The sequence below is a fragment of the Syngnathoides biaculeatus genome, chromosome 2 (assembly GCF_019802595.1).
Source record: "Syngnathoides biaculeatus isolate LvHL_M chromosome 2, ASM1980259v1, whole genome shotgun sequence".
NCBI lineage: Eukaryota > Metazoa > Chordata > Actinopteri > Syngnathiformes > Syngnathidae > Syngnathoides > Syngnathoides biaculeatus.
This window is the reverse complement of record NC_084641.1, coordinates 40,603,633-40,617,250: the sequence shown is the minus strand read 5'-3', so window position 1 is coordinate 40,617,250 and position 13,618 is coordinate 40,603,633. Positions and strand designations below refer to the sequence as shown.

Genomic DNA, 13,618 nt, shown 5'->3' with positions numbered 1-13,618 from the left:
GGCGACACCATCGCCACCTCCTGGACAGCGACGTGAGACGACGGCGACACCATCGCCACCTTCTGGACAGCAACGTGAGAAGGCGGTGACACCATCGCCACCTCTTGGACAGCAACGTGAGAAGGCGGCAACACCATCGCCACCTCCTGGACAGCAACGTGAGAAGGCGGCAACACCATCGCCACCTCCTAGACAGCAACGTGAGAAGGCGGCGGCAGCATCACCAACTCCACCTCCTCCTGGACGGGAGCGTGAGGCGGCTGGGGAACTGTCGCCACCTCCTGGACAGAAACATGAGAAGGCGGAGGCAGCATCACCAACTCCACCTCCTCCTGGGCGGGAACGTGAGGCGGCTAGGGAACCGTCGCCGCCTCCTGGACAGGAACATGAGAAGGCAGTGTCAGTGTCACCGTCGCCACCTCCTGGACGGGAACATATGGGCGTGCCCGTCGCCGACAGAGCAGGAATGGGGAGCGACCGCGGGCCGGTCGCCGACAGAGCAGGAACGGGGAGCGACCGCGGGCCGGTGGCCGACAGAGCAGGAGTGTGGAGCGTCCGCGGGCCGGTCGCCACTGGTACTCCAGAGCACGGACGAGACACGGCTGTGGAGATGTCGCCACCTCCTGGACAGCAACGTGAGGCGGCCTCGGGTCGGTCCCCACTGCCACGTGAGCTTGCAGTGCATCCGTTGAAACCGCAACATGGGCGTGGCGCGGTGGCGAATCCGTTTCCAGGGCAACGTTAACGAGAGTCGGCAGAGAGTCAGTCGAAACTGACACGTGGGCGTGTCTCGGGAGCGGGTCAGTTCCAACTGCCGCCTGAACTCTGCTCGGAACAGCCAAAACCTCGATGTGGGAATGGGGAGGAGGCGGGTCAGTTTCCACAGCTACGTGCGCTTGGCAAGGTGGCGAGTCCGTACCCACTGCGACGTGCACTTGACGAGGTGGCGAGTCCGTTCCCACTGCGGCGTGCACTTGGCGAGGGGGCGGGTCGGTTTCCACGGCAACGTGAACGAGAGTAGGCAGAGAGTCAGTCGAAACAGACACGTGGCCGTGTCTCGGGAGCGGGTCAGTTCCAACTGCCACGTGAACCTGCATCAGCAGCGAGTCCGTCGCCGTTGCGACGTCAGCATAGCTCGGCTGGTTCGCCAATCCTTGCCGGACCTGGGCCATGAGAGCCGCCAATTCCGCACTCTGCCGCTCTATCTCCGCCCGCATTTCGCGGCGGAATACCTCGTGATTTGGTGACTCCTCCTCCCTCTGGGCTGGAAGCTTCGCCACCAGCTGCGGGTCCGCCGGTTTCGCCGTTGCCGGCGAGGAGTGGGAGGACGATGTCTTAGTTGCCGCGCAGCGGGAGGCACCGGGGAGCGCCCGGACTGGGCGTCTCCTCTGGCCGCCACGCGGAGGTCCCGGGTAGATGGCCAAGCGGGTTCCCTCATACGGATTGGTGTACTTGGACCTACCGGGCGAAGACGCTCGGGTGCTGGAAATGCGGGGAGGTGAAACAAACTGACTGGAATGAAAGATCGGACGAGCAGATTCATAATCAGAATAATCAGAGTCGTACTCCGGCAGCCGGTCATACAAATCACGGTCCTCCTCATATTCCGAAAAGTCAGAGTCCAGAAGAAGAGTCCAGGAGCCGGACGGGTCGTGTTCGGGACGTATTCATACCTCGCTGGCGGAGCGTAAGACACGGAAGCGGAGGACATCAGGGAGCCTTCCCGGATCCGACAGGCTTGGTCCTCCGGCAGACGGTCTACCTTGCGTCGGTCCCGGCGACGCCGGGTCTTTCCTGCTGGGTCCTGTGATGGCCAGTTCGTTCTGTCACGTCCCATCGGAACGAGAGTAGGATCTAAATGCAGGACTCGGAAGATGCAAGGTAGTTCAAGGAGACACGTTTATTATATGCAGAGGTAGGGGATCGAACAGGCAGTCCGGTGCAGCAGCGGTAGTTGGGACGTCGGGCGAAGAGAGCAGGTGAGCGGACAGGCAGGAGTCGGTACACAGGAGAACAATCAAAGCAGGCAGAAGTAACGAAGGAGTCAGGCTTACAAGGTTGGTCAGAGAACGGACGAAGGTCGGTACACACAGGTTCAATCAGGGATACTGGAGCACACGAACGGGACATGAAGATCAACGAACTGGCCCCAGCCCGTTGTCATCGCAGTCATATAAATCCACAGCATAATCAGGCTGCATGTGGGGCAGGTGTGCACCTCCCAATCACCGCACCCACGGGGGCACCCGCACAGCTCGTGCTGGAGCGGCAGGATCATGACACATTTACCAAAGACATTCATCCAGTTATCCCACATCGACGTGTCAACACCAGAGTGTTCCTTCATTTTCTTAGTAAAGGTTCTAAGTCCATCTAAAGCCTGAGTGAGGCGTCTGCCAGGTTGGGTGTTATTCGGCAAACACCTCCTTTCTCGGCCAACAGTGCAATTAACGCGATTCTATTTTGGAAAGTCAGAATAGATGCAGCCTTAAGCTGCTCATGTACAGCTTCAAGTCCTTAGAGGGTGAAATTGCCCAAAGGTTGCACATTATAATGTATGTAATTGATACGGTGGACATTTTTGTTTGGAGTAACAGGGAACAGAGCAGAAATTACAGGTATATTTTCAAAACCGGCAACTCCCTGATCAGCCAGTTTATATTCATCCGGGACACCATGGGGGACGCCAATAGCGTCAATGTAGGTGGAATCGTCACAACCGAGCCAGGTAGGTTTGGACCTACATCAATGTGTAGGCCAAGAGCTGCCTTGAAGTGTCCAGGAGCAACCGCCAGATCATCTAGGGTGACAGTTCAGCACTGGGCCAGGTGGGTGGGTCAAATGAACCTGGCAACGGTATAACTGTGGGGCGAACATTGTGTAGCTGCCACATATTCCAGTCACGATATTGGATGTGACACAAGTCAGACATTTTAGGATGCCACGACATGCGAAGTTTGGTTAGCATGGCTCTGGGGCCAATATGAACCAAAGAGTGTGTTTCGGTCAAAACATCACAGAGTCAAGGTCCATCAGGTAACACTAGCTGGCCATAGGGGCCTAGCCAGAGGTCGTCAAGGGCATGGGTGGCATGCCACATATTCTTTTTTTCAGGAGAGACGTTGAGCTGTATTTTAACCAATTCACTATGAGACGGAGGTTCGGGCAGATCAAGAGAGGATTTGTCAAATAATTGGACAAGCATATGTGGGACATAGCCCACAGGCTGCTTGGCAGCCAAGTCGGCAGCATTATTGCCGAGGGCTGTGGTTGAAGTGGATTTAGAGTGGCCAGGGACCTCGACAATAGCTACCGCCGAAGGTTTGGCCAGGGCTTTGTCTCATTGTTAGATCAGTGTCAAATGTGCAATAGGCTTTGGCTGTTTTAAAGTCATTCAGTTTCCATGCAGACAGGTCCACCATAGCAGCCGAGACAGCGTAAACTGAGTCAGAATAGACAATGACAGATTGGCCGACCGCTAGTTCCAGTGCGAGACAGAGTGCGAGCACTTCCGCTGCGTGGGCTGAGGGAGCATGTGTTAGTATGGAAGAGGAAACAATTAAAAATTCACCTGAGGGCTGCTGCTCCACTTCGGCAGCCACCGCAGGTAATGAGCCATCAGGCTTACAGTAACAGCAACCATCAGTGAACAGAGCCCTGCCGTTAGTCAGATGTTGGACAGAGATCAGCACGTGGACGAAGAGACTCAGTCACAGCAATTTCACAGCAGTGTGGGTCAACATGCAATTCATCCATCATGTTAATGTGATGTGATGTTTGGTGTTGTGAGAATTTTCAACAGGCGTGTTTGCCAAAAAGAACATAGTGTGAATGCTGATGAGGCAATGAAGGCTGTCACCGAGTGGTCAGTAAGGACCACAAGGGGATATGACATTACCATGTGTGCGGTTTTCTGAATAACTTTGGCAAGCCCAGCTGCAAACCTAGTGCATTCAGGGCTTTTGGCCTCAAGTGGATCAAGTGGAATGCTACAATACATCAGGACATCACGCTTACCATCCCTCTTCTGTACAATGTAGCATTCACAATGATAGGTGTGACAGTAACATCTAAGTGAAATGTAATTATGTAATTCGGGGCAGCCAGAAATGCTGCTGATGCAAGATCATGTACTAGAGTGGTATAGACAGTCTAACTCCGCTGACCACTCCAATTTGGCACCAAGGTTTCAGTAACCTTGGTTTTTCACCATGTGTCTTAGGAGAGTGGTGCGAACTGCAAAACATGGAAGATAGTGTCTGCTGTAGCTGCACAAATCAAGAAAAGCAAGCATTTCCTTCACCATGTCAGGGCGTCTATGCTGTAAAATAGAAGAGTGATGCTCCGAGGACATAGAGGATCCTTCAGAGGACACAACTCTGCCCAAGAAGGTCACCAATTTGCGACAACACTGAAGCTTCTTTCCGGAGGCTTTGAATCCTAGCTCATGCAAACGGAGCAAAACAAGTTTAGTTAGAGACAAACACGACTCTGCTGTTGGGGCCGCCAACAGAAAATCATCAGCATACATCAGGAGTTTACATCCGTCTGGGAGTTTTAGATCCTACAGCAATTATTTCAAACATTGATTAAAAATTCCAGGTGAATTTTTGAAGCCTTGTGGCAACCTGGTGTCCTGCAAATTCTGTCACTGATATCTGAATGCAAACAAGTGTCTACACTTGGGTGCGAGTGGGACACGGAAGAATGCATTTGCCAAATCAATAACTGTGAAGTATTTAAAATCAGGTGTGATGGTAGACAACATTCTGTGGGGGTCTGGTACAGGTAAAAATGGTGTGGTCTTTACATAATTAACGGCTCTCAAATCATGCACCATACGATAAGTGTTACCATCTGCTTTTAAAACTGGCCTGAGTGATGTACACCTCGAGGAGGTGGATGTTTCCAGGACTCCAGAATTCCAGAGGCCAGTGAGAGTGTCCTCCATCCCCCGGTTAGCAGCCGCGGGCCACGGTTATTGAAGTCTGTAAACATGACATCCTGGAAAAACAGTAATTTTAATGTCTGGTGTCTTAGTACAATGTCAAACACCAAAGGGTCCAGAGGACAAAACTGAATTAGGCAGTTCGTTTCACATTGACTCAGCGTCGTCATGGTCATAGTAGTCACGTCCGTGTTCTCTAGTTAGGGTCTCGTGTTCTAATATGGTCACATTAATTGTCGGAGGTGTGTCAGGAACAATGATGCGGTATGCATCTGCAGATTTGGAGAGCTGTACGTTAGGGAGTGTCCTCCCAATCAATCACTTGAGTCAGTCGTTTCATCATAGGTCCCAGCTGTCGGGTCTCATGTTCTGGAGATAGAGTGAGTCAAATGTGGGGTATTGACTCTTCCTGCATGTTGAACTATGTCCTTTGATCTGGTGTAAGAGAGCAAGATGCCGCTACACCCTCTCTTACTGTGTATATATGTGTGGATGTAATGTTCCAAGCATCACATTGTATGCATGCAAAGTTTTCCATGTATACTAGATCATGATTGCGGTCGTAATATAGTGTGTTATGGTATGGATCTTGTGGAGGCAGGTAAGCCCTAAGAGTGTTTAACCAGGGCTTCCACAACAGAAATTGATGTATGAGACAGGCCACCGATGCGTGTGGGGTGAAGATTGCCGCAAGCTTCATTGTTCGTGAGGAGGGGAGGATTCAAGTTGCGCCTGTGGAATTTAAAGAGCCAGGTACCGCACCGGAGTTAGCCACGGTGCCCCCTGTTATATGGACCTCAAGGAGGGGTTTTCGGAAACAAAAGCTAGATCCCTGCCGCCGCACCGCCCGCCACCATCGCCACGACAGAGGACTCAACGACATTGCCGTAAAGAACGGGTACCCTCTTCCCCTGATAGCGACCGCATTTGAACTGCTTCAAGGGGCCCGGATCTTCACCAAGCTGGACCTACGGAGTGTGTACCATGTGGTACAGATCCAGGAGGGGGATGAATGGAAGACAGCATTCAATACCCCCACGGGTCATTACGAGTACTTGGTGATGCCGTTTGGGTTGACGAATGCACCTGCTGTTTTCCAGAACTGAATAGAAACATTTTTGTGTACCTCGACGATATCCTGATTTTTTTCCTCAGACCTGACCTCCCACATCAGACAGGGAGGTGCTTCAGCAGCTGCTGCAACATCAGCTGTACGTTGAGAGGTGTGAGTTCCACCGAGCCTCCGTGTCTTTCCTGGGGTTCATCCTGGCAGAAGGGGAGATTTGAATGGATGCCGGGAAGATCGACGCGATCCTTCAATGGCCCACTCCCTCTTGTTGGAAGGACATGCAGAGGTTCACGGGTTCGCGAACTTCTATCGTAAGTTCATCCAGAACTTCAGTTCCCTTTCCGCCCCTCTGCACGCTCTCACATCTCCCCGCAACACCTTTGAGTGGACCAGGACCTGTCAGGAGGCCTTCGACGGACTCAAGGCAAGCTTTACCACCATGCCGACCCTCATCACTCCGGACCCGTACCGGCAGTTTGTGGTTGAGGTTGATACATCGGACTCTGGGATAGGAGCGGTTCTATCCCAGAGGTGCGCAAAGGACGGTAGGATTCACTTGTGCGCCTTCCTTTCAAAAAGACTGACCCCAGCTGAGCGTAACTATGACGTGGGTGACCGCAAACTGCTGGCGATCAAGAAAGCGACGGAAGAGTGGCGACATTGGCTGGAGGGGTCGCAAGTGCCATTTGTGGTTCTCACCGACCACAAAAACTTGGAATATCTAAGGACCGCGAAGCGGCTGAATGCCCGCCAGGCCAGGTGGGCACTCTTTTTCACACGTTTCCACTTCACTTTGTCCTTCCACCCAGGCTCGAATACCTGCAAGCCGGATGCATTCTCACGGATCCACGAGGGGGATCGCACGGAGCCCGCGAGCGTCCCAATCCTTCCGGAGGCCTGCTTCGTGTCCGGGTTCAGCTGGGCAATCGAGACACGAGTCAAGGAGGCCTTCAGGGACACTCCGGGTCCAGCCGGATGTCCTCCCGGCTGCTTGTTCGTTGCCCGTCACTACGGGGGGACGTCATCGACTGGGCGCACACCAATAAGACTGTCTGCCACCCGGGCATGACCAAGACACGCTCTATCGTCGAGCAGCGGTTCTGGTGGCCAAACCTGGGTAGGGACGTGAGGGATTATGTCAATGCCTGCCCGGTATGCATGGCCAACAAGACTTCCTGCCTGCGACCAATGGGGGAGTTGCGGCCACTGCTGATTCCCTCGTGTGCCTGGTAACATATCTCCATGGATTTCGTCACCGGGCTACCTCCTTTTCAGGGGAACATGGTGGTGCTCTCCATCGTCGACCGTTTCTCCAAGATGGTCCATTTCGTGCCGGCCCCAAAGATCCCGTCCACCAAGCAAACGGCCCAGCTGCTGCTGGACGAGGTCGTCCGCTACCACGGGCTGCCGGTGGACATCGTCTAGGACAGGGGACCACAGTTCATTTCCCGTTTTAGGAAGGAGTTCTGCACCCTCATCCGGGCTACGGCGAGCCTGACGTCAGGCCATCAACCGGAGTCCAACGGCCAGATGGAGAGGGTCAATCAAGACTTGGAAACCGGCCTACGCTGTTTGGCGTCTCGTGACCACAGCACATGGAGCCAGCACCTCACATGGGTGGCGTATGCTCACAACTCCCTGCCCGCCCCCTCCACAGGTATGGCTCCTTTCCACGTACTGCACGGTTATCCTCCCTCTCTATTTCCATCGATGGCCACAGACTCCGCGGTGCCGTCCACTCTGGCGGTGGTGAGACTCTGGAAGTGGACCTGGGAGGCAGCTCGCAAGACACTGGCGCGCATGGGCAGCTCCTACAAGTCCACCTTCCATGTGAGCAGGCTCTGTCCAACCCGTCCGTCACCACTGGTTCCTCCGGTCAAGCCTCCTCCGCCTCCCCGCATGGTTGACGGTGGGCCTGTGTACTCGGTGTGCTGTCTGCTGTCTTCTCGACGCAGAGGCAGGGGGGTCCAGTATCTGGTGGATTGGGAGGGATATGGCCCGGAGAAGTGTTCCTGGATCCCCTCCCACTTCATTGTTGACCCCACCCTCATCAGTGACTTCCACGCAGCCCATCCTGAAGCTCTTTGGGCGTCTGGAGCCGGCTGTTAAGGGATGGGGGGGGTACTGTCATGGCACTGCCGTTCCAGCCCTGGCTGGGCATGTACCAGCAGACCGACGACGATTAGGAGACGCACACCTGCACCTGTCATGATCGTGCCGCTCCAGCACGAGCTGTGCGGGTGCCTGCGCGGGTGCACTGATTGAGGCGCACACCGGCGTCTCATGCGGGCTGATTAGTCTGTGTATTTATATCACCCCGATGACGATTGGTCCCCGCCAGTTCGTTAAGCTTCATGTCCCGTTCCAGCACTCTCGTATCCCTGATCGACAACCTGTGTGTACCGACCTTCGCCTGTTCTCCGACCAACCTTGTAAGCCTGACTCCTTTGATACTTCTGCCTGCTTTGATCGTTCTCCTGTGTACCGACTCCTGCCTGCCCGCTCACCTGCTCTCTTCCCCCGACGTCCCAACTACCGCTGCTGCACCTAACTGCCTGCTTGATCGCCGACCTCGGCATATAATAAACATTTCTCCCTGAACTACCTTGCATCGTCCGAGTCCTACTCTTGTTCCGAAGGGACGTGACAGCGCCTCATCTCCGCTGATTAACCCTGGTACTTATAGGACTCAGGGGACGACTGGTCTTCACCAGATCATTGCCTCGGATACCTCTTTCCCGCACTTCCGCATTCCTGACGCCAACCTCCCGTGAACCGACCAACGCCTGTCTCCCGACCTACCCTGTAAGCCTGTTGCTCTTCTTCCTGCTGTTTGTGCTGACTGACTCCCCGGTTCCCAACTCTGGAACGAATAAAGACTTTCTCCTTACCGCTTGCCTGTCACCTGAGTCATGTATTTGGGTCCACCCTCAAGTTCCGTTCGTGACACAGTGTCTGTTGAGTCCCTGAGAAGCCCATCAATTGCACAGTGGGTTGTGACAAAAAAGTGTCCGGAAGTGAGATGTTGAGTGAGGAGTGTTTTGCCCCTGTGTCAATGAGTGTTCACTTTTGGCCCCACAACAGGGATGGGGATCATTGCACCTGCACTGCCGGACCCCTGGCTTCCCAGGCACTCCTAGTGGTGCCTGCTGCTGTCAATCCTGCTGCCTAGGTGGGCTGCAAAACTGTCATTTCTGCCTCTGCCTTGGCACCCCTTGGTTGCTTAACCAGCCACCACGCCCGTGCATTGGACCTTGAGGTGGAGGAGCTGTATGACAATCTTTAATCCAGTGATCGGGAGAACCACAACCAAAACATCTTTGATCACACTGATGTTGTTCCACTCTCCCCCAGCTCCCTCCACGCCTTCCTGCGTATCCACCCCGGAACCCACCTGCCTGTCTGGGGCTGCCCAAAAATTACGTCTTGTGTGGTTTTGGACTTTTCCTTCTTTTCTACCTTCTTTTGTGTGGCCTCATCCCTCGCCTGTGCTACTTGTAATTTAAGAAGTTATTTTTTGAGTTTACTAATTTTATTATCCTTGCCCTGTTGTTGGCTTAGATAAATTTTGAGGTGATGCACTAAGTGTCATCTAAATCTAGGTCCATCTACGGATCATCATCAGGGTCAGCTTTAAGAGTGGTCTGTACTGGTTCAGGGAGACCTTCCAGATCGCAGTCATGAACATAGCCTCCTTCAAACCAGACTTTCCAGGGTGATGTCCAGTCAATTCAGTCCAAAGTTTAGTGCACTTAGCCAAGTGCTCAAGTGGGTCGTTTAACATAGGGGAAAGAATTGGGTCCGGCTGTAACAGGATGGGGAACCTCTCTCTGACAGCTCCGGCCAGATGCTCGAAGTGTGCCCTCAATATAGTTACATTGGGTACGTTAATTGTCCTGCCGCTGTCTCGATTTCTCATTGTTCAATACTAGTGCATGATCTCGATGCTGCTTGTCTCCAGTCTCCCATGCAGAGTGTATACCCCTGTAAAGTTTCCACAAAACTAGACAGCCATGCATTACCACCAGAAGAGAGACGGGGCAAGTGAGCAGTAAGACAATCAACATCTTTAAGATCAAACGGCTTGTATATTGGACCTGCCGGAACCTCTATCATAGGTGTGGTGGTCTACACAATTCACCCACAGGACCTTGAGTTCGGTTAAGAAGATTCCGCACGGATGTTCTTGTTCATTACACTTCCGGTGTTAGAGTGTTAGAGAGTTCCCGCTGTAATGGGTTCAGTCTGTCAATGTCTGCAATAAAACGAGGTTTGCTCCTGTGTTCAACACTCCACCTCCGACTCCTTTTCTTCGGCGCTACATAGGCATCATTATTTATTTGTATAGTGCATTTCACACACAGGGTAACTCAATGTGCTTTACATGATTAAAGGCATTTGAAAACAAAAAGATAAAACATTTCAAACGGATAAAAACAATAAAAATTACAAATACAATAAAAAACGACTATTAAAACTGCATACACTACAAGTTATATGATCAAAAAGTGGATACATTCTGCAAAGCCTGAGAAAAAAGAGGTTTTCAACCTTGTAGCATTTTGTTTGCTAGTTATATAATACAATAATATAACATAACTAGACTGGAAATATGGGTGGGTACTCTGAACTGTCCATCCATCCATCCATTTTCTTTTCCGCTTATCCTCACAAGGGTCGCAGGGAGTGTGGCGCCAATCCAAGCTGGCAACGGGCGGGAGGCGGGGTACACCCTGAACTGGTTGCCAGTCAATCGTAGTGCACATAAAGACAGACAACAGTCGCACTCACAATCATACCCAGGGGCAATTTTGTGTGTCAAATTAATGTTGCAAATTTTAGGGACGTGGGAGGAAAAATAGGGTGCCCGGAGGGAACCCACGCAGGCATGGGGAGAACATGCAAACTCCACCAGGCGGGTCCGGGATTGAACCCGGACTTCAGAACTATGAGGCCAACGCTTTACCAGCTGATCCACCGTGGTGCCATAATATATAATAGTAATAATGTAATAGTTGTTGGGTTATTTCCGCCTCCGAGAGGATGCTTCGCGTCAAATCAAAAAGACCGTTTTCGCCACCCCCCCCCCCTTCAGCGCCTCTCGCTTTCTCTGTCTGTGTGTGTGCGTGCAGTGTACTTACGTGTGGTTCAGAGCGCGTGCGTGTTCGATGTGCTTTCTTCTTCATTTCCAGTCGTTTACTCGCTTCCACATATCAAATACACCTTTTCTCAGCCCCATCTTTTCTTCCTCCATCATGGGGTCCTTTATGCCCTCAATGTCACATACCACCTTATCAGTGATTCTCACCATCGGGTAGTTCCTGGTCCCGTTCCAAAGTCCGTCTCCCCCGCATAGGGCGAAGAGAGTGTTGGATACAGAAGCGCGGTCGGCAGCAAGTGTACCATCTGTACCTTCTTTACTTATTTTTCGTTCATTCGACTTACCATTACCCTTTTTGTTTTAACGTTGCCATCAACGTCACTGTCATTAAATGCACAGTGCGCTTTTCTCTGTTCACCTCGTTAAGTTCCATGAGCCCTTGTCTAATGGGTCCCTTACGTCTTTCACCTGTTTTACATAGTCTCTGACAATTTCAACTTCATCATCAATTTGTCCCAATATCGAATTTTACCCAAATTGTGCTTTTGCCATTACTTTAATGTGCGCTTCCTTTCTTTATGTTGTTTCTTTTTGTCAACATTAGACATCATTTGCTGCTCAGTTTCAATGTACATTTCATCTTTAGTCGGATTATATCCGGCACATTCACGATCAAATTCACTTCGGTTTAGGACTGACTATGTTGCTCAGTACTGCGGCGTCTGTGAGCACCCCCCTAAAGCAGCACCGCTCGGCTCTGTCATAAGCCACACCAGCCGGCTGCTATGAGCCGCTATGGCTCATCTCCGCCGCGGAAGTGGATCGGACAGGGATGCGGTTTGGCCGTGATCGTATTTCATCTGAATATGGCTCAAAACAATAGTGTAATATTGCCCTGAGGCCTCGAAACAATAGTGTAATATTGCCCCGGTGACTTCAGTCGGTTGTGTGGTGTTGTCTTTTTGAAAAGAGCTTCGGTGTCAGAAGGGGCGTCAGAAAAATCCGAATATCTCTGTTGTTCGGCTTCCATAGTTGCAGGTACTGCGCGTTTTCAACGGCGGAAGTGACAATGACGTCAAGGACAGAGGACGCGACGAATATGGCGACCACTTGGATGTCAAGGGACACTCAGTTGCGCAACTTTATACATGGATGACGCGCTCTCCGCTCATTTTTTTTTTCGTATAGACATTGAGGTGAATACTGTTATATGTATTTTTCATTACAATATCTATTTCAGAATGTTTACAGGGATGACAGTCTCACTTTAAATTGATGTGAAAATTTTCATTTCTTTACACAGCTATCAAACTATATATTTGATACATTTATTTCATTTCCCCTTGTAAAATTAGCACTTTGTTGTTCATTATATGAAAAAAAGAACATAAAACCTGCAATTCTCATGAAAATGGATACTATGTTCATACTGTATGTACCTTGTTTTTTTCAAGTATTTCACCTGCACTTTGTTTTTAAAAAAATTTTACCAGATTTTTCTCTCCATTTGCAGGTGTTGTCACACAACCTCTGCACAGTGTTGTGTATCCCACATGATCCAGTTGCTTTGGAGGAGCACTTCCGGGATGATGACGACGGTCCAGTCTCCAGTCAGGGTTACATGCCCTACCTAAATAAATACATCCTTGATAAGGTCATTTTATTAAAACTATGGTAATCCCTCATTTTTTTGTGGTTAATTGGGACCTGTGAAAGTGAAAAATATGTAGAGTATTTGTACTTTGCATATTTGAGACAAAAAGAGGTATTTAATTAAATCTTTAAGGATAAAAACTTGTAAATATAATATATACAGTATTATAAATGTATAATCTAAATATCCATCCATTTTCTCAGCCTTTTATCCTCACAAGGGTCGCGGAAGTGCTGGAGCCTATCCCACCTGTCATCTGGCAAGAAGCAGAGTACATCCTGAACTGATTGCCAGCCAATCGCAGGAGACATGGAGACAGACAAAAGTTGCACTCACAATCACACCGAGGGGCAATTTAGAGTGTCAAATTAATGTTGCATATTTATGGGATCTGGGAGTAAACCGGAGTCCCTGGAGAAAACCCACATAGGCACAGGGAGAACATGCAAACACTATGCCGCCCTAATATAAATATAAATGATCAAACACTAACTGTATTATATTACTGTATAGTTACCATACATCAGTCAGAGACTACTGCTGGAGCTGCCATGTGGGTACCAGAATGTTTAATCAATAGTCCAGCATTTATACATTGCATACTTGAGACAAAAATTACAACAGTACAAGTGTCTAGTTAGACAGTCCAGAAAGTGACAAACAAAGCAAACGCGGGATGTTTTCTTGTGTCGCATCAAATGTCCGCAATGCACTGCTGTGATGTCACTTTACGCGTGTCGCTGTTAGATCACTTTCGTTTCACCTTTTGGTCGCATGGAGAATGCGAGATGTGTCTCACCATGTCTAGCCCGTTCTGGCCACATGTCCATGAATCCTCTTTTTTAT

General features: G+C 50.7%; 1 protein-coding gene across 8 annotated transcripts in view; it reads left to right on the top strand.

Annotated features, from left to right (window-relative positions):
• The window catches only part of LOC133492743 (differentially expressed in FDCP 6 homolog), a 99,974-nt gene that overhangs the window by 56,720 nt on the left and 29,636 nt on the right, over nt 1–13,618 (top strand). For 7 of the 8 annotated variants that reach the window (XM_061805407.1, XM_061805352.1, XM_061805390.1 and 4 more), the window contains one exon: nt 12,632–12,772. The exons of the other annotated variant lie outside the window; for it this stretch is intronic. In XM_061805407.1, coding sequence (XP_061661391.1) covers nt 12,632–12,772 — 141 coding nt within the window. The remainder of the gene's footprint in view (nt 1–12,631; nt 12,773–13,618) is intronic. 8 annotated transcript variants of the gene reach the window in all.